Consider the following 27,383-nt stretch of genomic DNA (forward strand, 5'->3'; position numbering starts at 1 on the left):
GACTTGGCCTCCAAATTCCTCCGATCTCAATCCAATGGAGCATCTGTGGGATGTGCTGGACAAACAGGACCGATCCATGGAGGCCCTACCTTGCAACTTACAGGACATAAAGGACCTGCTGCTAACGTCATTGTGCCAGATACCACAGCACACCTTCAGAGGTCTAGTGGAGTCCATGCCTCGACAGGTCAGAGCTATTTTGGCGGCAAAAGGGGGCCTACACAATATTAGGCAGGTGGTCATAATGTTATGGCTGATCGGTGTAATTGTCCTCTTGCTTAGTTGTGCACCAGGGCCTCCCACACCTCTTTTTATTATGGTTAAAGCCAGTTTGCACTGTTCTGTGAAGGGATTAACACACATCGTTGTATGACATCTTCAGTTTTTTGGCAATTTCTCACATGGAATAGCCTTCATTTTTCAGAACGAGAATAGACTTTCAGTTTTCAGTAAAAGTTTCAGTAAAAAGTTATTTGTTTCTTGACATTTTAAGCCTGTAACTGAACCCACAATAGCTGATGCTGCACTTAATTTCTTATCAATCTGATGTTATTTTAAAGGACATAAAATGTGCTTTTCTTTAAAAAATAAGGTTTCTTCCATGTGACCCCAAACCTTTGAATGGTAGTGTCTGAATGTAATTATATCTTGTATTACACAGAATTTCTATACCTTTGTTGTTCTGTTAATAATTACATTCGCAATCACATTTTCTGGATTAAATCCCCACTCTTGAAGAAGATGGGGATTTACAGAAGAGTGGGGATTTAATCCAGAAAATGTGATAGCGAATGATTTGTGTGTTATCTGGAGTGTGCGCTTGTGTTTTTGTGTTTTTATAACAAATCCCATACATCAGAAGCACAGCCATTGTAAACAGATGTCTTTAACCATAATCTACTGTGTTATAGTCAAGGGCAGAGGATGTTGGAATAATATGTCTACATATGGTATTATCATTGAAGAAACAACTCCCACAATCCTCAGGAGATACCAGTGACTTGTGTAGCCTTGAGAGAATATATTCTATCATGAGCTTTACACGGCCACATCAGCATTTGAGATAGGGGAGAGAGATAACAGAATGAGCTAGGACAGGCCACAGTATAAAAGAGCAGATGATAGGCTAAGGCAGGTCACTCCTCAGAGTAGAGCCACTCAACCATATCCAGCAGCCATGACCTTCAACGGCACTTGGAAAATAGACCGAAGTGAAAATTATGAGAGATTCATGGAGCAAATGGGTAAAAGATCATTCATCTTTTGAAAAGTGATTTAGGGTAAAGGCAGTTTAGTTTATATAGGTTTCATATACAATTTGTGTTTAATGGACCTACAGTCAATAAAAAATGTGTACCAAAGGCATTTCAGTAGTGTGTCTTCAGACTAGATCATTATGTTTTTGAAACTTGATGTGCACCTTGCATTATAAAAGGATTGCATCATCCAGCCAGGGGATACAATGTAGTGCATGTCAACTAGGTCAAATATTGTTTGTTCATGCTTAAATTACATTTTTTGTTGGAAAGATGGATTGTGTGTCTGTTTATAGGTATCAACATGGTCAAGAGGAAGCTGGCCGCACACGATAACCTCAAAATCAATCTTGAACAAACTGGAAACAAGTTTGTCGTGAAGGAGACCAGTGCATTCCGGACACTGGATATAGAATTTACTCTGGGAGTCACATTTGAATATGCCCTTGCAGACGGGACAATGCTATCAGTAAGCAATGCATTTATAGTATTACAGCTTCTTTGCAGCTATAGTGTACTCATTCTTACAATAGCTGTGAAAGAGGCAAAGCTTAATTGCTCTAAATAAGACCATCTGCTAGATTACTTAAACATACTGTAAATGTAAAAATATCACATTGTATTCCAAGAAATAATACAATACAATCCGAAAGATTTCATTAATATTTGATATTTCGAAAATACAAAGTTTTTCTGTGCTCAAATGCATTTGAAGGTAAAGTAAAATTAGATGGTTTTTTTTCCGAGTCCATCAGTATAATTGGTTATGTTCCAAAATCTATATAAAAAAACAGTTAGGATGCATTCCCAATACATTGCTTCAGTATGTATGGTCTGCTATAATTGGTTTGGAACATAGGTTATTATTTACAGACTATTTGCTCCCCTGCTGATACATAAGATTTGAGTGTTAACGACTTGCTAAAAGTTTCAATAATAATATATGTCAAGAAATCATAGGAAATAAAAAATGTTTTGTTATTTATCTGTTTGAATTATGACCAATTTATAACCAGTTTCTGTTTGCTAATTTATTTTAACCTGACAGCTGGTGCAACCAGCTCCTGCGGATCCACAAATCAATACCGTCTAATAACAGATCAGTGTCTTTGCCAAGATTTTTAACACATCATCAGATCTGATAATCACCACATTGAAAATATTCACAAAAAACTGAAACGCCTCCAGTATTTAAGAACCTTGATGTCTAGAATTGTAGTTATGATGTTGAATAATTGTTCTGAGTATATTGTTGCATAATTTGTTTTGCTTATTATTCTTTAAAGAGGTCTTTAATTGAGGAACTCTGTAGGGATGCTTTTTGTAGGTACAACTGTAATATCTATGATTTCTACATCATTATCAGATGTGCAATAAAAAAAAAAATACACAAAAGATAAAAAAATGAATTGGCAATTGCTTCTTGTAATCAGTAACTAGTTGGCTTTAGGATACTCACATAAATCATTTGACCTTTCACCCATCAGGGTACATGGACCATGGAAAGTGACATACTGAAAGGCACATTTACCAGAAAGGACAATGGAAAGGTGCTGAACACTACCCGAACCATCGTTGGAGACGAACTTATACAGGTTAGATAGCTTCAGATAAAAGTGTTCTTTGTGAAAAGTGTGAAAAATAGAAATAAACCCCCTGTAAAGTGTTCTTTCTTGTAACATATTTGGACATGTGGATATTTGAGCTATATTCCAACCGCATTCATTGATAAAGGTAACCCAGTTCAACAAATAGGGTAAGATGGGGTAATAGCCTCCCTAAGAACATTGTCTACATATGGACACAAAAAAGAAATGCGGATGATGATTAGGCTTAGGCGAAATAAACTATCAGGTAACCAAATGGATGCAGTTTATACATTTTTTGATATTTGATGAAATATTTTTTAGAAAATATTTTTCTGTACTAGGGTAACAGGGAGGTACAGTGGAGAGAACAAGTATTTGATACACTGCCGATTTTGCAGGTTTTCCTACTTAAAAAGCATGTAGAGGTCTATAATTTTTATCATAGGTACAATTCAACTGTGAGAGACTGAATCTAAAAATAATATCCCGAAAATCACATTATGATTTTTATATTATTAATTAGCATTTTATTCCTTGACATAAGTATTTGATCACCTACCAACCAGTACGAATTCCTGCTCCCACAGACCTGTTTTTCTTTAAGAAACCCTCCTGTTCTCCACTCATTACCTGTATTAACTGCACCTGTTTGAACTTGTTAACTGTACAAAAGACACCTGTCCACACACTCAATCAAACAGACGCCAACCTCTCTACAATGGTCAAGACCAGAGAGCTGTATAAGGACATCAGGGATAAAATTGTAGATGGCTGGGATGGGCTACAGGACGATAGGCAAGCAGCTTGGTGAGAAGGCCACAACTGTTGGCGCAATTATTAGAAAATGGTAGAAGTTCAAGTTGACGGTCAATCCCCCTCGGTCTGAGGCTCCATGCAAGATCTCACCTCGTGGGGCATCAATGATCATGAGGAAGGTGAGGGATCAGCCCAGAACTACAAATCAGGACCTGGTCAATGACCTGAAGAGAGCTGGGACAACAGTCTCAAAGAAAACCATTAGTAACACACTACGCCGTCATGGATTAAAATCCTGCAGCATACGCAAGGTCCCCCTGCTCAAGCCAGCGCATGTCCAAACCCGTCTGAAGTTTGCCAATGACTCAGAGGAGGAATGGGAGAAGGTCATGTGGTCTGATGAGACAAAAATAGAGCTTTTTGGTCTAAACTCCACTCACCGTGTTTGGAGGAAGAAGAAGGATGTGTAAAACCCAGAGAACACCATCCCAACTGTGAAGCATGGAGGTGGAAAAATAATCATTTGGGGATGCTTTTCTGCAACGGGGACAGGACGACTGCACCGTATTGAAGGGAGAATGGATGGGGCCATGTACTAGCCAGTCTCCAGACCTGAACTCACTAGAAAAATCTTTGGAAGGAGCTGAAAGTATGTATTGCCCAGCAACATCCCAGAAACTTCAATGATCTGGAGAAGGTCTGTATGGAGAAGTGGGCCAAAATCCCTGCTGCAGTGTGTGCAAACCTGGTGAAGAACTAGGGGAAACATATGATATGGGGGCCAGTTAACCCTTGTAGAAGGGGGGGCAGTTACCCCCAACACACACATCAAACATATTACTACTTTATTGAAAAAGTATTCAAAATGTTCTCTCTAAACATGTGGATTATTTATCTGAACACTTTTCTACTACATACTTTTTTTTATAGATCTACTTTATTGAAACATTTCTGGAAATATTGAAAAAATTGTAAAAAATAAAAATCAATTTAGGTCAGCATTGTTTTGTGGAAATATGTCCTAAGGTTTTTTGTTTTTTGTTAAGCAAGATCCGTAGCAGCCAGGGAAATGTTTTGGTCACTTTTGTTCATTTTTGTGAATTACATGGGTGGGCCAAGTTACCCCAGGGGCCTCTTTACCCCCTACTACCCTACTGCTGAAACCTTATAAACCTGTATGCAATTATAATAAACAGAAGTGCAATTTCATAGTTTGGAATAAATACTTCATTAGCTGGTGTTACACCCGTTTGCTGAAATAACTTAATTATTGGTACTGTCTATTGGTGTTTAACCTCAACGGGAAGGAATATTTGACCACTCTTCTTTACAGTACTGCATCAACTGTGTCAAGTTTGAGGGGGTTTCATGCATGTACGGCCCTCCTTTTTAATAAGATTGAGATCTCACTCTGCCATTCCGTAACCCCCCATTTCATGATTTTGAGACAATTCTGTTATAGCTTTGCTTGTGTGTTTTGGATCATTGTCCTGTTGGAAGATCCATGTTTGGTTCAGCTTCAGCTTTTTGATGGATGTCCTCACATTCTCCTCAAGAATTCTCTGCTACAATAATTCAAGGTTGACTAAATGATGGCAAGTTGCCCAGGCCCAGAGGCAGCAAAGCAGCCCTAAACCATTATTGTGTCCACATCCATGCTTTACAGTTGGTAACAAGGAATTTAGCAATGCGGCCAAAGACCAGAGCACACATTTCCAGTAGTTGTGTCTCATGCACTGCAACAATAATTATGGTAAAAGAGACCCCTGTAGGTCTGTGATAAATGGTTTGAAAGTAAAACATGTTTTGTGTGATTTGTTAAATTGGGTTACAATTATTAATGAATGTGGTTGTATTTTATCTCAGATATCCTTGTGTCCAACTATGTAATACAGACGACATTCCAGGGGATGTATCTTGTCAGATTAATGCAACTAAACCTTTTCTCCAACAGAGCTACAGCTACGATGGCGTGGAAGCCAAGAGAATTTTCAAGAGGGTTTAGAGGATACTGGTCAAACAACCCAATCACTAACAAAAAGAGCAATATTTTGTTTTCAGAACAATGCCAGTGTATCAGTGAACGTTGTATATTTCTTTTCTTAACCAACTCCGGACCTGCTTTTACCTAACTCTTATCGGTACAAAATGCATTGTTCGTAATAAGCAGGTTAAATTTACACTTCAAGAATTGATATTCAAATAAAAAAAAACATTTCAAAATAATTGATGGACTGATTTTCTAAATTTCTCAACATTCTTAATTCAGATTATTTTCGGGGGGATTTCAAGGTTCATTGTGCTCATGCTTAATTTCCGTACCCTCTCCACAGCCTTGGATGGTTTTTGTTTTAATGGAAAACTGGCACACCTGACCATGATCAGTCAAAATTAAGGTAGATTTTTGAGGACTACAACAGATACAGCTCCAGAAAATATTTAGAGATCACTGCACCTTTTTCTTTCCTTTCCAAAAAAGTCAGAAAGGAAGGTTTTGAGTGAGGAACAGAAGGGTTAAAATTAAGAGACCACTGCAAATTGAACGCTTCTGTTCCTCACTCAAAACTATCCTTTTCAGCTTTTTTGGAAAGTAAAGAAAAAGGTGCAGTGGTCTCTTAATTTTTCCCGGAGTTCTATATGAAAAATAGGTGTAGTGATTGCATAATCTTAAGTTTATTAAACAATGAATAAAAATAAATGCATAGGCATCTCCAAAAAATATAAAGTGTACACAGTCAGCTATACTGTACATTTCTTTTCAAATGGAACCTGTTAAACTTTCTCATGGAAAAAATGCAAAGGCACTCCAGATACAACAGCAGAGCAATATATACGAAGTCCATATTCCCAAATATAGCCAGTGAGAAAAACAATTTAAAACCTTTCGCTGATGCAACACTTACAGATAATAATATATTGTACATAACATGATTAATTTGATAACCAATATTTACAAGCAAATAAAAAAATAATATAAACAGTGAGAAATTAAACAAATATTGTTGTTGCTCTAGAAAGACAAATGGGACTCATACATCTACAGGCCAGAAACATTGTGCATAAATACTATCACATCCATTGTGGTTAGGTCATCGTTTTTTTTTTTTATCTTAGCCCAAAGGTATTTGAAAGCCATTGTCAACATTGTCAATACTTATTTAACCATACCAAAAATACTTTTAACAGGAATAATAGTAAAACTGAATTTTGAAGCTGCATGCATTTAAATATATTTAAAATATCTAAGACCAAACCCAATTTTGGATATATTGATACATTGCATAGACCACAAAACATGTAAATGTTGTTTTACTAACTTAAATATGGCATCAATGTATTAAATTGCTTGTTTCTCTTGAATAATTCTGCCCATAGATGCTACTTTTCCTCCCGCAATAAGTCAACAGGTAGGACCTGAAATATCAGGGATGTTAAAAAGGCTCTCAGTTACCTTCGTATATTTTCAGCCAGTAGATCTAAAATTAACAGCTATAAGAGACAAAATGAGTCCCTGAAAGAGTCAATGGATCCCAGCTCCAGTCTTTGAGTACCCCTAAGTGCACACATTTTTGTTGTAGCCCTGGACAAGCACAATTCAACTCAATGACAGCCTAGTAATTCGTTTTCAGCTGTGCTTGACTAGGGCTAGAATGATAATGTGTACTGCTGGGGTTCTTGAGGACTTGAATTGGGAAACACTGCACTAAGTCATTGCTTTCTTTCTGTATATTTCTCCCTTTCTGCTGTGGCACTGAGCTGTTAGGCCCATCCAGCATCTTCACTGGATAACGGGATAGGCCTGAGTAAACAATTATGTCGATGTGCATCTTGTTAGAATTCAAATTGCTAACGGGCTGGCACACATGGGTTTTGCTTGCATTATTCAAAATGACACCACACAGCTTTTGAAAAGTTGCTTTCAAACAAGGAATTCTGTTGCTAAATAATTGAGTTTATTTTTATTTTTTTGCTAATTGATTGTGCAAGTTTAAACAACAAATTGTCTGTGAGCCTCTTTAAGGAATTTACATAGAAAGTTTAAACACCCTTAGTTACCTGCAGTTTGGTTTTGGCCATTGATGACCATGTCCTACATTTTTTTGTAACAGTCCATTAGGGTTAAAACACATTGCTGCAGCGGGATAAGTCAGAGTCACAAATATATATCTCTAGTTTGGAGCAAAACTGTATTAATGAGAAATATTATTTTAACATTAAAGTCTAAGTCTAATGCACTGTTTCTACATCACAGGAAACTGAAATATTTTTTAAAAACCTGGTTAGTTTATTGAGCTAGTTCATTAACATGAGGTGGCTTTTCAGATATGTTCAGTGGGTTGGTATTCCCATCTAGTGATTCCTGAACGTCAACTTTTTTTGTGCCCAAACAATTGGTTCAAATATTTTGTACCAGTCTGTCTTAAGACATTCATAGTTGTAGAGGGAATCAAACAGCACCCCCCACTGTTGCTCCATGGGTAGGGCTTTTAAGAATGCATTTTCTATATTTTAGTTACTTATATACATTAACAAAAAATAAATACACATTCAAAGCCAAATCACCAGTTTTATTTTCTCTCTTATCTGACACAGGTTTGTTGCCACAGAGGTCCTCTCTGCTCTGGTTTAAGTAAGGGACATACACACATCTATATTATATAATATATTTTACATAAAGGGCCATATATCACCAGCTGCGCACTATTCTGCAAGGGAATGTCTAGGCCTTGTTATGGATGGAAGATACATTGAATATTTTAGGGAAATTTTTAGGCCACATGTTGACAGGATCCATTACTACATCTATGAATAGCCACCTCAGAGTACAGCTAAATTAAACAACTAGGCACTTACTGTAGTTATATTTAGTTTTCTGTGATTTACTGTATATCAAAATGAAAAAAGATAAATTGCACACCTGGTTCAACGCATGTGCAGGTGCGCAAAATAGAAAAACATACAGTGGAGAGAACAAATATTTGATACACTGCCGATTTTGCAGGTTTTCCTACTTACCAAGCATGTAGAGGTCTGTAATTCTTATTATAGGTACACTTCAACTGTGTGAGACGGAATCTAAAAAAAATCTGAAAATCACATTGTATTATTTTTTAATAATTAATTTGCATTGTATTGCATGACATAGGTATTTGATCACATACCAACCACTAAGAATTCCGGCTCTCACATACCTGTTTTTCTTTAAGAAGCCCTCCTTTTCTCCACTCATTACCGGTATTAACTGCACCTGTTTGAACTCGTTACCTGTATAAAAGACACCTGTCCACACACTCTATCAAACAGACTGCAACCTCCCCACAATGGCCAAGACCAGAGAGCTGTAGAAGGACATCAGGGATAAAATTGTAGAAGGCTGGGATGGGCTACAGGACGACAGGCAAGCAGCTTGGTGAGAAGGCCACAACTGTTGGCGCAATTATTCGAAAATGGAAGAAGTTCAAGTTGACGGTCAATCTCTCTCGGTCTGAGGATCCATGCAAGATCTCACCTCGTGGGGCATCAATGATCATGAGGAAGGTGAGGGATCAGCCCAGAACTACAAATCAGGACCTGTTCAATGACCTGAAGAGAGCTGGGACCACAGTCTCAAAGAAAACCATTAGTAACACACTACGCCATCATGGATTAAAATCCTGCAGCGCACGCAAGGTCCCCCTGCTCAAGCCAGCACATGTCCAGGCTCATCTAAAGTTTGCCAATGACCATCTGGATGATCCAGAGGAGGAATGGGAGAAGGTCATGTGGTCTGATGAGACAGAAATAGAGCTTTTTGGTCTAAACTCCACTCGCCGTGTTTGGAGGAAGAAGAACGATGAGGACAACCCCAAGAACACCATCCCATCCGTGAAGCATGGAGGTGGAAACATCTTTCTTTGGGGATGCTTTTCTGCAAAGGGGACAGAACGACTGCACCGTATTGAAGGGAGAATGGATGGGGCCATGTATTGCGAGATCTTGGCCAACAACCTCCTTCCCTCAGTAAGAGCATTGAAGATGGGTCGTGGCTGGGTCTTCCAGCATGACAACGACCCGAAACACACAGCCAGGGCAACTAAGGAGTGGCTCTGTAAGAAGCATCTCAAGGTCCTGGGGTGGCCTAGCCAGTCTCCAGACCTGAACCCAAGAGAAAATCTTTGGAGGGAGCTGAAAGTCTGTATTGCCCAGCAACAGCCTCGAAACCTGAATGATCTGGAGAAGGTCTGTATGGAGGAGTGGGCCAAAATCCCTGCTGCAGTGTGTGCAAACCTGGTCAAGAACTACAGGAAATGTATGATCTCTGTAATTGCAAACAAAGGTTTAAGTACCAAATATTAAGTTCTGCTTTTCTGATGTATCAAATACTTATGTCATGCAATAATATGCTAATTAATTACTTAAAAATCATAAAATGTGATATTCTGGATTTTTGTTTAGATTCCGTCACTCACAGTTGAAGAGTACTTATGATAAAATTACAGACTGCTTTGTAAGTGGGAAAACCTGCAAAATTGGCAGTGTATCAAATACTTGTTTTCCCCACTGTATGTAGAACACTGTATCTGTAAATATAATGTATATCTAACATCTATACCTATTGCTGTATGAGTGTTTTGATGTAAAGACAATTTTTGTGGTATATTAATTTGCCACAAATTATACAGGTGTATCTCAAAGAATTTTAATATTGTGGAAAAGTTCGTTTTTTTCGATTATTCTAATCAAAAAGTGACACCTTCATATATTCTAGATTGATTGCACAATCTTGATGATTATGGCATACAGCTCATGGAAATAAAAAATCCAGTATTTCAAAATATTAGATGATAAATCATTTACAATACAGAAATGTTAATCTGAGAGGAGCTCTAATCAGCTAATTAACTCCCTGAGCCTTCCACCTCTCAGTCTGTCCAGAAGACACTCATTAAGACACTCCATGAGGAGGGTAAGCCAAAGAAGGTCATTGCTGAAAGGGCTGGGTGTTCGCATTGCGCTGTATGAAAGCATATTCATGGAAAGTTGACTGAAAGGGAAAAGTGTGGTAGGAAAAGGTGCACAAGCAACAGGGATGACCGCAGCCTTGAGAGGATTGTCAAGCAAAGCTGATTCAAGAAACTTGGGGGAGCTTCACAAGAAGTGGACAGAGGCAGGAGTCAGTGCATCAAGTCACCACACACAGACATGACCATTGCTCAGAGGTCCAAATCCTCTCTTCAGATGAAAGTAAATCTTGCACTTCATTTGGAAATCAAGGTCCTAGAATCTGGAAGAAGAGTGGAGAGGCACAGAATCCAAGTTGCATGAAGTAGAGTGTGAAGTTTCTGCAGTCATTATTTGGGGTGCCATGTCATCTGCTGGTGTTGGTCCACTGTGTTTTATCAAGTCCAGAAACAATGCAGCCATCTACCAGGAGATTTTAGAACACTTCATGCTTCCATCTGATGACAAGCTTAATGGAGATGCTGATTTCCATTTCTAGCAGGACTTGGCATCTGCACACAGCGCCAAAACGACTGATAATTGGTTTGCTGCTCATGGTATTACTGTGCTTGATTGGCCAGCAAACTTGCCTGACCTGAACCCCATATAGAATATATGGGGTACTGTCAAGAGGAAAATGAGATACACCAGACCCAACAACACAGATGAGCTGAAGGCCGCTATCAAAGCAACCTGGGCTTATAACACCTCAGCAATGCCACAGGCTGATTGCATGAATTAACATACTTTGAGATACTAGATTTCTGATTTCCATGAGCTGTAAACCATAATCATCAAGACTGAAACAACAAAGGCTTGACATTTTTCACATTGTGTGTAATGAATCTAGAATATAAGAAGGTGTCACTTTTTGATTTGAATTATGGGGGAAAATGAAAGTTTCCACAATATTCTAATATATATCTGTGACTCTAATTTTGCCTTGTACAAAATGTTAAGATATTTGGAATGTTACATGTTCCTCTAGCAAAAAGAATACTTTGCATGTGCAAACTATAAATAATATATTTAATTTGTAATGGCACATTATGTAAGCACTTGTTACGTACTGTAAATCAACAGCTCAAGTGTTTAGAAATCAGTATTATCCCATCTATATGAAATATTATAATTAGTTTCCTCAGCAAATGTTTTTCATTGTGGAAACCAAATGCCAACATTCAAAGGACAATCTGCAATGGCTTCCTCCTGATTTGGACTTCAAAATAAATGTAAACCAACACAATATAGCCTGGAAACATGGTTAGAACTAACATCATGCAAGTTCAGTCCTGGCATTCATAGTGCTGTCAATTCATTTATTTCCCTAAGCTTTTTGACAACACTAGGGTGTTTTATAAATGTTACTATCTGTAAAAGTTTTAATGTTTTATTCATAACTATAACTGGTAATTATCTTGTCAGCTCTGTAGATAACCAAAACGTTATTTTGCAATTGGAAATGCAACAAATATTTGTGACAAACATTAAAATAAGTGGGAGATGTTTTGGTCCCTGACTTTGAACAGGATATGACCATTGACCACTGGAACTGTGTGAAGTGTATTCTAATGTGAACTGTGTTGAAGTTATGTTTCTTCTGTGTCATTAAAAAGACAAAAATGACCAAAAAATTACATCAATTGCACCTGAAATTGTGAGAATATTGGTGTCATTGACCAAAACATATTAACACAATCATGCTTGCATAGTGTTCCTCATCTTGGCTTGGATTTGTCATTGGTCATGGGTTATGCATTGCAGCTTTAAAAGCCAATTTTGAATGAGGCCAACAGCATATAATGAAAATGGACTTGACTTTAATGCTGCATAGTTATAAATTGCGATCGGATCAAATCAATGCCTTTGGCTCCTGGCCTCATTCAGCCTCATCCAAAAATATAATACATTTACAATGGCAACTGAAAGGATATCTTAGCCTTTTCAGACTTTTTCAGACAAAACTCAATTTACCTCTGCTCTGAAGGAAGTCTTCAGGCCATGTTGAGGCCATAGAAACTGTGATCCATTTTGGATCTGCTTGAAAAGCCACTACTACTGTATCTTTAGGGATGATAGTGGCACCCTCACCATGTTCAATACTGCTAAACCATATCAATCACCTTCAAATCAATGAGGTTATTTGCCCACACGTGGTAGGTTTCTAATTACCATTATTTTGTTGTGGGTATAATTGATTATGTTAACAGTGGCATTTTTAAATTAATTTTATGTATCTGCTGCAGTGTCAGTATAAATTAATATATATATATATATAAGAAATTGAAATTGATAATTTGGCTGGCCTTTTGGGAGAACTCCTCTAAGAATCCTTTTGGGTACCATGTAGAACCTTTTTTGGTTAAATGCAGAAACCTTCTAACATTGTTTAACATGGAACACAAAAGGGTTCTTAGAAGAGTTCACCAAAAAGGACAGCCAAATAACACTTATGTAAACTTTTCTGTCTAGCATTTATAGAATAGTTACATGTTCAAGTTTAAAAAATGGGAAGTTATCCTTTAAGTAAAATTGGAATTTGGATGATGTTTTGATACAAATGTAAACTCTGCCATGCGCATGCTTGTACTGTTCACACAGCACTTTTGATACCTCTTTATAAATCCTCATGCAGGTTGGCTAACATTAATACGGTTGTCCATTCAGCAATTTAACAAGTATACAAACACAATCATAGTGTTTGAATTTTGAGATTGCTGAATTTGGCGCTTATATTCTGACATTTTGTCAGCCACACAATCAGGGATGCACATTACATAAAACAATTGTTGAACCTCTTGATCCCAGAGTTCTATGTCATACTGTAGTGAGTTGTGATTTAACAGGTAATCATTGCATTTGTTGTGTAAACCCTTGTCTTTTCAACTTTCCACTCATCTGTCAACACAACGGAACAGATATCTCTGTAAAAGTGGACTATCAAATCAACAGTATCTTACTTCAAAATACTTACAACTATGACTTTAACCCAGTTTATCAGTGTTTTGGCATTTGACACTGATTTCAGTTGAAGTTCTTGAGCAAAACCTTTCCAGTCTTCAGACTCTTCGGCATCCAGTTCAACAGCTTTTTCCAGTAAGACCTTAAAATGAAAGGATGACATATGAATATTATGATATGAATCATATGTGACAGACCTACAGTACAGTATAGCTATCTAACAGAGTATGCAGGGCTGATCCTAGCAGTTCAAGGGCCCAGAGCAAAATTTGGTTTGGGGTCCCACACCAGCCAGCATGTGTTCATTTATTTAAATATATTAAATAGGTTTTAATTCACACCATTTTTGATATGAAGACAACAACAAAAATACTATGAATAAACATTATTAATAATATTCATCCTATGAATTAGAACAAATGAAATTGGATTCACATGCAATTAACCAATCAACATCACTAGTATACTAGGATGAAATATCAATATGTACATAGAAATAAAGTAGAATTTTGCACTTCATTTCATTTAGCACATTAAAGTTTGTCTTGTTTAATCAAGACATGCTCAGTCGATACTACAAGCTGCATACAGTGCAGATGGAGTAGTAAATTACATGCATTTTTTTTATAACTAATACACCAGTAACATTTTGCAATCCAGTTAATGATGAATAGTAATATTATTAGGTAAATTCTAAATTATATAGAAAATCACCATCAAAAAAATAAAACTAAACGATACACAGTATGAGGAACAACATGCACACGCTAGCATGCAGGCTTGAATTAGTTGGCATTTGAAGTTGATGAGCTAGTATTAACTAACTTGCTCTAGCGTGAATTCTAGAAAAGTAATAACACACCAGGCCCAGATCCAGGATGAAATGACTTAGGGGGCATTCTCATTACACACCAAGGCCTGCCTCCGACTGTTTGTTTAGAAATTCTTGGTACAATTAGAACGCCTTCGTCTTGCAATCTTAGATTATGTGTAGGTATGTATGACTGGATCATTTCAGCGAGGTAAGTAGGAGCAAGTGTAGTGTAATGAGAAATGCCTGTTGAGGGGTATTCGATGAAGAGGTGTGTCTGGCCCCACCAAGTCTCCAACACACCCTTGGTGATGTTAATGAGGGGTCCTGCATAACATTTGCTTCTGTAAAGGTCTGGCCCCACCAAGTCTCCAAAAGATCCTTGGTGATGTTAATCAGTTTCCTGGGTAACACTTGCTTCTCTAAATATCTGGAACACCAGGTGTGGGCCATCAGCCACACCCTCCTGAGCTCACCTGGAGAGGTATGAAACTCTGAGCAAACTGGAGTGTAAGTAAATGCATGATATTGTGCACATTTATCTGTAGTGTTTGGATTTTCCCTGTTCCCCATAAAGGGCAGAATATGCTGATATGCTTTATTGCACTGTTTGGGTTATGGGTCAAACTAGGTATGATGTATACAAGGTATGATGCTTTATTCATTAATTATGTTTAAAATAATTAAGCTCAGTGCTCAAAGTTTGGTATACATAAAGAGTTGTATGAAACATTAGATTTTTCCTGTTTGCATAGGTTTAACGGAACATTGACATCTGTTATGGCTCATTTTCCTTTCACAGGATTTGTTTTAATTAGATTATTTTGAAACTGTTTCATTTCAATGTAAGTTCTAAAATTGTAATGATTGAGAAGAATGTGTCAGTGTTTTGATAAGAATGCGTTCCAATGCATTGACGATAAGCAACAAGCTAATGTAATGGACACATTTCTGATTGTGTACTGTGCAACACATTTTTGAAAGTAATATTCTCTGACAGGTATAGGGCACTATAAAGCGATTCAGCGACAAGGACTGCTATTGCTTAGAGCCTAGAGAATGTGTTCTTATTAAAGGACATGAAAGGTACGGATCATTGGCCCCATTTCGAATGAAACTACTATATTCTACTGAGACCCAGGCAGGGGTGGTGCTAGGGGGTGGCTTGCGGTTGCTCAAGCAACCCCAGGAATTGACAAAGCAACCCCAGAAAATTTGAACCATCATTTTAGTTTTTCCTTTTTATTGGCATTTTTCCTCATTGCCATTTTTTGCAGGTAAATAGCAGTACAATATTGCAAAGAAATTGCTCAGAATAAGCGAGTAACTGCATATATAAAAAAATATTTAAGTACCTGCATGTTTTTTTTAAGCATTCACATAGCAACCCCAGTTAAAAAGCTCTGGCACTGCTGTGAGGTGGGTTGAAATAAGAACCTAACCGCCCTACGGACCTCACATGCACAGACTGTCCCACAGCTACAAGAGGATTCGGCTCCCAGGGTGCTGCGAGTCTCCAGCAACCCAGATTCCTGACAGCTGGACTAGTTCTAGTCCTGATGATTCTGCTTTGAGATGAAAATGACAGCTTCCAACCGACTGAGACAACGCTGAAGGATAAAAACCACATAACGTCAGGCCATGCTGGTTGGGTCCATACTAAGGTACACCTTGTTATAGAGTTTGCTGTTGGTGTAGCTGAGAGAGGAACATGGGTCCACGCCACACACTGCAGGAAGGCTACAGTGAAAGAATAGGTAAATTGAAGTTACCTAACAGGGAGGAGTGATTTGTGACTCCAGTAACCGTCAACTCCAACACAGCCTGTGACCATGGCGTCAGAGAAACAAGGACCATGGAACCCCTTCAGGAGAATTGGAGGGATGAAGCACTATCGAGTGCCTCCTGTATTATCATCATTGTACCAATAGTGCGGAACTTTGATCCACACTATGATGTTTATGGTAAAATTGGAAATGTAACATATAGTGAAACAAGCGGAGATACAATCTCACCATGAGTAAAGGCCTAAATGACAAATACACATACTGTAGAACTAAAATCTGAGTAGAAGAAACATTTCTTGTTGCATGAATAACTGTCAACCAATCAGCAACTGTACTAACCAACCCGGTTTGGAAAGATAAATGATATTGGACCCGATGTTCCCATCATCATACTATTTCTCCAACTATGTGAATAGATGTGAATTATTGTACTCTCAGTGTTACATAAGAGTAAGACGTAACTAACAACTATTGGTGTTTCAGAAAGGAAGGCAACACCCCTTGCAGACCACATGACCACCCTAAAGGTGGACCCCGCTGGGATACTTCCCATGAAACTTGCACCCACCACGATAGTTCCTGCTCCTGTGCCATATCACCATAAACAAAGTAAAGTAAGAAGATCGCCGTTAGAGCCGGAGAACATAGCACTTAGGATAATGGTTGACTATTCAAGAATTGTTGGATTTGCTTAAACATACCAACATCCTCACGTTCCCCAATGTTAATCCCTGTTCCTTTTTCAGTAGTAGACTGGGAGGTGCACAGTTAGTCAAAGGTGGCTGCATGAATGGATATAACAGATAAGGACAAATTAGATTTGGTTCATTTATTTATTTATAGCAGTATTTTTTACGACCATCGGGGTCCAATGGTAGTGAACATCTTTACATTGGTTAGGCTAACACACAATGAGCAGATAGGATCTTTACTGGAGCAGGTTTATACAGTCTGTGGTGTGGTAGCTTACAAAATAAAATGGCGTTGGATATGATCTTAGCCTCCTAAGGAGGTGTCTGCAAGGTGGTAGGGTCTGAGTGCTGTACTTTTACACTCACCTAAAGGATTATTAGGAACACCTGTTAAATTTCTCATGAATGCAGTTATCTAATCAACCAATCACATGGCAGTTGCTTCAATGCATTTAGGGGTGTGGTCCTGGTCAAGACGATCTCCTGAACTCCAAACTGAATGTCAGAATGGGAAAGAAAGGTGATTTAAGCAATTTTGAGCGTGGCATGGTTGTTGGTGCCAGACGGGCCGGTCTGAGTATTTCAAAAATTGCTCAGTTATTGGGATTTTCACGCACAACCATTTCTAGGGTTTACAAAGAATGGTGTGAAAAGGGAAAAACATCCAGTATGCGGCAGTCCTGTGGGCGAAAATGCCTTGTTGATGCTAGAAGTCAGAGGAGAATGGGCTGACTGATTCAAGCTGATAGAAGAGCAACTTTGACTGAAATAACCACTCGTTACAACCGAGGTATGCAGCAAAGTATTTGTGAAGCCACAACACGCACAACCTTGAGGCGGATGGGCTACAATAGCAGAAGACCCCACCGGGTACCACTCATCTCTACTACAAATAGGAAAAAGAGGCTACAATTTGCACAAGCTCACCAAAATTGGACAGTTGAAGACTGGAAAAATGTTGCCTGGTCTGATGAGTCTCGATTTCTGTTGAGACATTCAGATGGTAGAGTCAGAATTTGGCGTAAACAGAATGAGAACATGGATCCATCATGCCTTGTTACCACTGTGCAGGCTGGTGGTGGTGGTGTAATGGTGTGGGGGATGTTTTCTTGGCACACTTTAGGCCCCTTAGTACCAATTGGGCATCGTTTAAATGCCACGGCCTACCTGAGAATTGTTTCTGACCATGTCCATTCCTTTATGACCACCATGTACCCATCCTCTGATGGCAACTTCCAGCAGGATAATGCAAGTTCATTGTACTGAAATGGCCCCCACAGTCACCAGATCTCAACCCAATAGAGCATCTTTGGGATGTGGTGGAACGGGAGCTTTGTGCCCTGGATGTGCATCCCACAAATCTCCATCAACTGCAAGATGCTATCCTATCAATATGGGCCAACATTTCTAAAGAATGCTTTCAGCACCTTGTTGAATCAATGCCACGTAGAATTAAGGCAGATCTGAAGGCGAAAGGGGATCAAACACAGTATTAGTATGGTGTTCCTAATAATCCTTTAGATGAGTGTATTTCTGATGCATCAGACAAAGTAATTAACTTAGTGCATGAAACCTATAAAGGCATTGCACTAAGGGTCTGATGGATGGGATCCATTCTCAGGGTTATCATCTATGGTTGGTCCCTGGGGTATGACGATATTCAAGATGTTAATTGCTGTGATAACTGTTTTTGCTTTTGTGTTTGCTTTTTTGTATGTTGTTATCTTGTTTAATAAAAGTGTGTACTTCTAAGTTTACGGCACAGGTATAGGTCCAGACACATTCCAATGATGACACAGAACCAAATATTCCAAACCAGGCATTCCAAACCTTACTATTGCAATGATATCATTAATGTTAACAATGTTTTAGGGGATTAATTGTAGCAGCCTAAAGCTTAGTGATTCAGTGTTTGACTATATGTGAGTAAATTGTTTAAGAATTGACATTAAGAGTTGCTTAAAGGTCAAATGCAGTGGATTATTATAGAAATGCACTGAGCTGATGTATTGATTCATTATACCATTGAATAAGAGAGTGAGAAATCACTAGCTACATTTGTGTTGATAGTAAAGTATTGAGTCCATGAATTCACACAGTAGGAAAATGCAAGATGTGTTGATACAGAGCTAAACTAATCAAAGCAACAACACCAGGCTGATTGAGACCAGTCATGTGTTGCTCAAAGGTCAGTTATTTTGTGAAATCTTGTCCCACCTTCTTGCCCATACCAAAAGAGGTGTTTCTGAACTCTACGGCAGACAGACTGTCACTGATCTTGTGTTAGTGTCTTTCTGTCTCTATTTGCAAATATGAATAAAATGTGTTTGTGTTAAATAGCATTTTGATCTGTACCTTACCTGCCTAAAATGATTTCTATCACAATGTATACCTATGTACTTAATTTCTATCCTAGTAGGCAATCATTAGAAGTGTTAATGGTTAACAGATGTTTCTGTAAGCTGTGAATGCAGGGACAAAAGGTTTGCTTGTTATTGCCCAGCTAGCTTGTTTCTCAAGGAGTCAGTTAAGGAGGAGTCAGTTATTTATTTTCTAATGGTGATGATCTTTTCATTAAAGAAGTTCATGTATTCATCATTGCTGAAGTGAAGACCCACTTCACTTATTGATCATTGCTTTTTAGTTAACTTTGCAACTGTATCAAAGATGCATTTTTGATTGTTTTTGTTCACCGCAATCAGGTTGGAGAAATAAGTTGATCGAGCAGATGTGAGTGCTTTTTGGTAATGTAGTGTAAAGCAGGGACGTCACTAGAAAATTATGAACAGGGGGGCTAAATCTCGTTTTGGTGGGTCTAGGTATATTCCCCCCCAAAAAAAATTAGCATGTATTTTTAGAGTAACAACGGGTGTAAAATCTATCAAAATGTGGTTATTTTTGGTCACGGTTGGCTAAAATTATACCTGTCTCAAAGGTTGTGTTACACACTGATCTAAGAGACTTAAATTATATCAAAATAAAGAAATTAAAGTCCACTCTGTCTTCATCCATCCAACACCAACAAAAGTCACAAAAATGGCTGTACTATGTAGCCAAAATACTTTTGTCAACTGTAGTTTATAGTATATGAACATCTAAGCAAGATTTCTCTGAATCATTCTGAATCATTTCAAAAACATATTTAGTCTTTAGCCTATTCACCTTGGAATAAAGTAATAAAACAAATGAACATAATTAAAAACAGAAACATTTAACAACTGGATCTCCCTTCCTCTGAACCGAATTCATAGCGAAGTTAACTTCAAACCCAAACAAACGAAAATCTGTGAAACATGCACAGTTTTGCAACTGTGTTCCTGATGATTAGTGGTGACATACAAATGTTAGCTAGCATATCATTAATGGAAAATAAATTTTCCATAGTTTGTTAGTGTTGTCACAAAAGAATACGACACCCTATGATTGGCCACCGTCCCCAATAATTGGCCACCTTACAATTTTGTAATTAATTTTTATTTGTATTACAATTGACAGACCGTAGTCTTCTCTGAAGTGTCTACTAGAAAGTTGTAGCTAGCTTTCTTGCCTTCCAGTAAAGAAAAAAAACACTGATCACTTTGATATTACATGACGTCTGGTCGGTCATGCAAGTCTAATTTCACAAACTGCAACTTGCCATTTGTACCTTCATTGCACATCTACACATTCCAATGGTAATATACATTCGGTTGTGCTCAAAAGTTTGCATACCCTTGGAGAATCGGTAATATATTGAGTGAGCAGACAAAAAACGTTTTTTATTTCTTATGGGATTCACATTCAACTGTAGGTCATAAGAGAATGGCACAATCATAAAACAAAGCATGGCAACAAAGAAAAATTATTATACTGTGTATTGCCCCCTTTAGCATCAATGACAGCGTGCAGTCCTTTGTAATAGTTGTCTATGAGGCCCCGAATTCTTGTAGGTGGTATACAGTTGCTGCCCATTCGTCTTGGCAAAATGCCTCCAGGTTATGCAAAGTCTTTGGTCATCATGCATGAATCGCAGGTTTGAGATCGCCCCAGAGTGGCTCAATGATATTAAGGTCAGGAGAATGCGATGGCCACTCCAGAACCTGGCCACTGTAACCACTGGAGGGTCAACTTGGCCTTGTGCTTAGGGTCATTGTCATGCTGGAAATCCCAAGAGCGTCCCATGAGCAGCTTTTGTGCAGAAGAATGCAAATTGTCTGCCAGTATTTTCTGATAACATGCTGCATTGAACTTGCCATCAATTTTCACAAGATTCCCCGTGCCTTTAGAGCTCACACACCTGCAAAACATCAGTGAGCCACCACGCTTTACAGTGGGGATGGTATTCTGTTCACTACAGGCCTTGTTGACCCCAAGTATCGTCGTATTGTGCTCCTTTAAACAAACACACCGTCTTCTTCCAGAGCAGCCTGTAGTTCGCATGAGGTTACCTGTGGGTTTTTCTTTGCATCCCGAACAATAATTTTGGCAGTTTTGGCTGAAATCCATCTTGGTCTACCTGACCTTGGCACGGTATCAAGAGATCCCCGAATTTTCCACTTGTTAATAAGTGATTGAACAGTACTAACTGGCATTTGCAAGGCTTTGAATATATTTTTATATCCTTTTTCATCTTTATAAAGTTCAATGACCTTATTACACAGGTCTTTTGACAGTTCTTTTTTTTGCATGATCAGCCATATTTTCAAAATCAGTTTCTTCCAGGGTATTCCAACTTAAGCACAACTGTATACTTAATACTTGTAAACACTTGTATATTTTCTGCCCTCCTCTATTTGCACTTCTGTTTAGATGCTAACTGCATTTCGTTGTGCTGTACTGGTACTATTCAATAACAATCAAGTTGAATATAAAAATCAAATCATTTTGAAGAGGGTCATTGACTAGAAGGATAGACAAGAATTCTGGAAACTCACTGAGGATGCACTGGGGATATGATCACTAGTAAAGCCATGAGGAGAGGCCTAATTTAGAGCAGTACATTCATGAGGGTTTATCCATGTTCTACACAGGCCAATAACATCCAGTTAGTAAAGCTTTGTAAAGCGACATTAAGCTTAGTAAAGCACTACTGCAAAAATAATAAAAAACATGCATAATTTGTTAAAATATTGTTCTAGCCTTCAACCAAATATATTGTCAAATGAAAGTGTAGCCTAATTTAAATACAGTATTTTTGGGAATCATGGACGCCGCGTCCTCCGGGCTAAAGAGTCTGAGGGACAATCCAGCTTGTAATCAGCGCCTAGTTCAAAAGCCAGCATCCGTGATGGTATGGGGGTGCATTAGTGCACATGGCATCTGTGAAGACACCATTAATGCTAAACAATATATACAGGTTTTGGAGCAACATGTGCTGCCGTCTAGACAATGTACATTTCAGGGAAGGCCTTGCTTATTTCAGCAAGACAATGCCAAACCACATTCTGTATGTATCACGTAATAGTATGGCGACCCCGAACTGTTGAGCAACTGAAATCCTATATCATGCAAGAATGGGAATACATTTCACTTTCAGAACTACAGCAATTGATATCTGCTCAGTTCCTAAATATTAACAGAGTATTGTTAAAAGAAGAGATGATGCAACACAGTGGTAAACATGCCCCTATCCCAACTTTTTTTGAAACGTGTTGCTGGCATCAAATTCAAAATGGGCATTTATTTTTCCAAAAACAATAACACTATTTATATAGGGATAAATGATGTGCACATCGTTTCTGTTTTTATTTGTACTTTACTTAGCGTCCAAACTGTTTTGAAAATGGGGTTATAATTCATACCATTTACAGTGTTTATGGGGAAACTAAACAGGGGGGGCAAAGATTCTTACTGGAGGTGCAAGAATTCTTACTGGAGGCCCCCACCCCCATCTATTTAGGCCTGTAAAACACCACAGCTGTGGGTCAGGGAAATCATACCAATATCATTACAAAATCAGGTTTTTACCTGTTGTGGCTTGTTTATTTAACTGTTCTGCTTACTGACATTGCAAAGTTATTATTTTTGACATCTACCAACATATTAATCAGACTTTCTTTTTGTATAAATTGTTTCCAAAATTCCTATGAAATGATGTGAGATACAGAACCTCAGAACAGAAAGACCCAGACCCAGATAAGGACTGATAACCTTATTACAAATAAAAACTTGAGTTGTAGAAAGTGGATAATCTGAAATTATTTTAGTACACTTAAAATAAACTTTCAGGATGTAAGGACTAACAGGCAGGCAGATTGTTTGGTTCCAATCGCAGAACTTAAAGTATTTATTAGAAGTAGCAGGCAAAAATAGTGGTTGAATGTACAAGCAAAGGTCAAAATCCAGAAATCCAAAAAGGCACACAGGCGAAGGTACACAAGGGGTAAGGCAAAAACTCATAGACTAAGGACTATGGAAAATACAAGGTCAAAAACAGTAAGTCAAAAATACTATAGATGAACTCTGTGACAAAGGCTCCAAGGTCGTCAAAAGAAACAAACTGAGGAGTAAAAAGTGCACAACTCAAACAGACACAGGTGAGATGAATCCAGAAGATTTTGGTGAGAAGGTACAGCGTTCGTGGAACACATGAAGACAAGGCGCCTGGTAGTGTGCAAGTAAGAGAACCAAGACCTGGAGTGATCAAGGTATTCTAGTGAGTCCGGGGGCGGGAGCTGGGTGCAGGGGCTTGGACAGGCAAGGGCATGCTGCCTTCAGGAGGTGCAGAAACAGGGAGTGACTGGAGACCTCACACAAGAAATTAAGTAAACGATGCATTCAGGGAATGAGACAAGGTCACTTTTACACATGATCCCTGTATTACAGAAATTGACATTTTTTTTTTGCTTTTCTTTCAAAAACAGGGACATTTCTAAGCAACCTCAAACTTTTGAATGGTAATGTAGTGTATAAAACATCACACTGACATGGAAGTGGCTTTCACAGCTTTATTTCTATGTTGAAATGACTTGTTTAATAATTTTTTTATATAAAATAAATGTAACCGTTATCTTCTTATGCAGTTCTTTAAAAAGAGCAGCTTGTCATCTATACTGATTACAAGGTCTTTGTAGAATATAACACATTCTATAAAAGAACCGTCCATGATAGTTATTTTGATATCTTACAAACAGATTGTAGGACCTAGATAAGTGATGTTTATAGGGATTGGAAATCATACTGTAATTCTTTTTTAAGATGATTGATTATCCAGATTACTAGATATACACTCACCTAAAGGATTATTAGGAACACCATACTAATACTTTGTTTGACCCCCTTTCACCTTCAGAACTGCCTTAATTCTACATAGCATTGATTTAACAAGGTGCTGAAAGCATTCTTTAGAAATGTTGGCCCATATTGATAGGATAGCATCTTGCAGTTGATGGAGATTTGTGGGATGCACATCCAGGGAACGAAGCTCCCGTTCCACCACATCCCAAAGATGCTCTATTGGGTTGAGATCTGGTGACTGTGGGGGCCATTTCAGTACAGTGAACTCATTGTCATGTTCAAGAAACCAATTTGAAATGATTCGAGCTTTGTGACATGGTGCATTATCCTGCTGGAAGTAGCCATCAGATGGGTACATGGTGGTCATGAAGGAATGGACATGGTCAGAAACAATGCTCAGGTAGGCCGTGGCATTTAAACAATGCTCAATTGGCACTAAGGGGCCTAAAGTGTGCCAAGAAAACATCCCCCACACCATTACACCACCACCACCAGCCTGCACAGTGGTAACAAGGCATGATGGATCCATGTTCTCATTCTGTTTACGCCAAATTCTGACTCTACCATCTGAATGTCTCAACAGAAATCGAGACTCATCAGACCAGGCAACATTTTTCCAGTCTTCAACTGTCCAATTTTGGTGAGCTTGTGCAAATTGTAGCCTCTTTTTTCCTATTTGTAGTGGAGATGAGTGGTACCCGGTGGGGTCTTCTGTTGTTCTAGCCCATCCGCCTCAAGGTTGTACGTGTTGAGGCTTCACAAATGCTTTGCTGCATACCTTGGTTGTAACAAGTGGTTATTTCAGTCAAAGTTGCTCTTCTATCAGCTTGAATCAGTCGGCCCATTCTCCTCTGACCTCTAGCATCAACAAGGCATTTTCGTCCACAGGACTGCCGCATACTGGATGTTGACATTGGCTAAAGGTAGAATTTCACCTCTGGTTTCAACTGACTTCTCCGTGTGAGGGCAACATTATTTTCTACATTATGTTCTGCGCTCCGGAATCAGGTAGTCAAGATAACCAACTTATTTCCATAAAGTGTATAGACCCAAGTCAGCACTAGTGACCCCAGATTTATTTTACTCTACTTTGCTATTCCCCTCCAAGAACTGCCACCTTAACGTGGTGGAGGGGTTTGAGTACCCGAGTGACCCTAGGAGCTATGTTGTCTGGGGCTATATGCCCCTGGTAGGGTCTCCCAAGGCAAACAGGTCTTAGGCGACGGGTCAGACTAAGAGCGGTTCAAAACCCCCTTAATGAAGAAAAACATTTTGAGTACCGTGACGTCGCCCGGTATGGCGCAGCCGGGGCCCCACCCTGGAGCCAGGCCCGGGGTTGGGGCTCGTATGCGAGCGCCTGGTGGCCGGGCCTTCCCCCATGGGGCCCGGCCGGGCTCAGCCCGAACGAGGATCGGGCGGCAGTCGAAGGCAGGGGCCTAGACAACCCGATCTCTGGACACGGAAACTGGCTCTAGGGACGTGGAATGTCACCTCGCTGGCGGGGAAGGAGCCTGAGTTGGTGCGTGAGGTTGAGAGGTTCCGATTAGAGGTAATCGGGATCACCTCTACACACGGCTTGGGCTCTGGAACCACACTCCTTGAGAGAGGATGGACTCTTCACCACTCTGGAGTTGCCCATGGTGAGAGGCGGCGGGCTGGTGTGGGTTTGCTCATAGCTCCCCAGCTCTGCCGCCATGTGTTGGAGTTTACCCCGGTGAACGAGAGGGTCGTTTCCCTGCGCCTACGGGTCGGGGATAGGTCTCTCACTGTTGTTTGTGCCTACGGGCCGAACGGCAGTGCAGAGTACCCGACCTTCTTGGAGTCTCTGGGAGGGGAGCTGGAAAGTGCTCCGACTGGGGACTCTATTGTTCTACTGGGGGACTTCAACGCCCACGTGGGCAACGACAGTGACACCTGGAGGGGCGTGATTGGGAGGAACGGCCCCCCGGATCTGAACCCGAGTGGTGTTCAATTATTGGACTTCTGTGCTAGTCACAGTTTGTCCATAACGAACACCATGTTCAAGCATAAGGGTGTCCATCAGTGCACGTGGCACCAGGACACCCTAGGCCGCAGGTCGATGATCGACTTTGTTGTCGTCTCATCTGACCTGCGGCCGTATGTCTTGGACACTCGGGTGAAGAGAGGGGCGGAGCTGTCAACTGATCACCACCTGGTGGTGAGTTGGATCCGATGGCGGGGGAGGAAGCTGGACAGACTCGGCAGGCCCAAGCGTACTGTAAGGGTCTGCTGGGAACGTCTGGCCGAGTCTCCTGTCAGAGAGATCTTTAACTCCCACCTCCGGCAGAGTTTCGACTGGATCCCGAGGGAGGTTGGAGATATTGAGTCCGAGTGGACCATGTTCTCCACCGCCATTGTTGAAGCGGCCGCTCGGAGCTGTGGCCGTAAGGTCTCCGGTGCCTGTCGAGGCGGCAATCCCCGAACCCGGTGGTGGACACCGGAAGTAAGGGATGCCGTCAAGCTGAAGAAGGAGTCCTATCAGGCCTGGTTGGCTTGTGGGACTCCTGAGGCAGCTGACGGGTACCGACAGGCCAAGCGGGCTGCAGCCCGGGTGGTTGTGGAGGCAAAAACTCGGGCCTGGGAGGAGTTCGGTGAGGCCATGGAGAAGGACTATCGGCTGGCCTCGAAGAGATTCTGGCAAACCATCCGGCGCCTCAGGAGAGGGAAACAGTGCCCTACCAACGCTGTTTACAGTAGAGGTGGGCAGCTGTTGACCTCAACTGAGGATGTCGTCGGGCGGTGGAAGGAGTACTTCGAGGATCTCCTCAATCCCGCTGACACGTCTTCCATTGAGGAAGCAGAAGATGAGGGCTCAGAGGTGGACTCGTCCATCACCCGGGCTGAAGTCACAGAGGTGGTCAAGAAACTCCTCGGTGGCAAGGCACCGGGGGTGGATGAGATCCGCCCTGAGTACCTCAAGTCTCTGGATGTTGTGGGGCTGTCTTGGTTGACACGCCTGTGCAACATCGCGTGGCGGTCGGGGACAGTGCCTCTGGGATGGCAGACCGGGGTGGTGGTCCCTCTTTTTAAGAAGGGGGACCGGAGGGTGTGTTCCAACTATAGGGGGATCACACTTCTCAGCCTCCCCGGGAAAGTCTATGCCAGGGTTCTGGAGAGGAGAATACGGCCGATAGTAGAACCTCGGATTCAGGAGGAACAGTGTGGTTTTCGTCCGGGCCGTGGAACACTGGACCAGCTCTATACCCTCTACGGGGTGTTGGAGGGTTCATGGGAGTTTGCCCAACCAATCCACATGTGTTTTGTGGATTTGGAGAAAGCATTCGACTGTGTCCCTCGCGGCATCTTGTGGAGGG

The 27,383-nt window shown here is 40.1% G+C and overlaps 2 protein-coding genes across 3 annotated transcripts in view; one reads left to right on the forward strand and one right to left on the reverse strand.

Moving 5' to 3' along the window:
- The first annotated feature begins 1,157 nt into the window (after positions 1-1,157).
- fabp2 (fatty acid binding protein 2, intestinal) lies at positions 1,158-5,626 on the forward strand. Its single transcript, XM_010901966.5, has 4 exons — positions 1,158-1,244; positions 1,553-1,725; positions 2,744-2,851; positions 5,556-5,626. Exons 1-4 carry the CDS (start codon positions 1,178-1,180, stop codon positions 5,604-5,606), a joined length of 399 nt encoding a protein of 132 aa, XP_010900268.1. The 5' UTR covers positions 1,158-1,177; the 3' UTR covers positions 5,607-5,626.
- A 6,568-nt stretch (positions 5,627-12,194) lies between these two features.
- The window catches only part of usp53b (ubiquitin specific peptidase 53b), an 81,833-nt gene continuing 66,644 nt past the window's right edge, over positions 12,195-27,383 (reverse strand). For both annotated transcript variants that reach the window (XM_020043923.3, XM_020043921.3), the window contains exon 19: positions 12,195-13,685. The gene's annotated coding sequence lies outside the window, so the exon portion shown is untranslated. The remainder of the gene's footprint in view (positions 13,686-27,383) is intronic.

The sequence above is a fragment of the Esox lucius genome, chromosome 25, assembly GCF_011004845.1.
Source record: "Esox lucius isolate fEsoLuc1 chromosome 25, fEsoLuc1.pri, whole genome shotgun sequence".
NCBI classification, from domain to species: domain Eukaryota; kingdom Metazoa; phylum Chordata; class Actinopteri; order Esociformes; family Esocidae; genus Esox; species Esox lucius.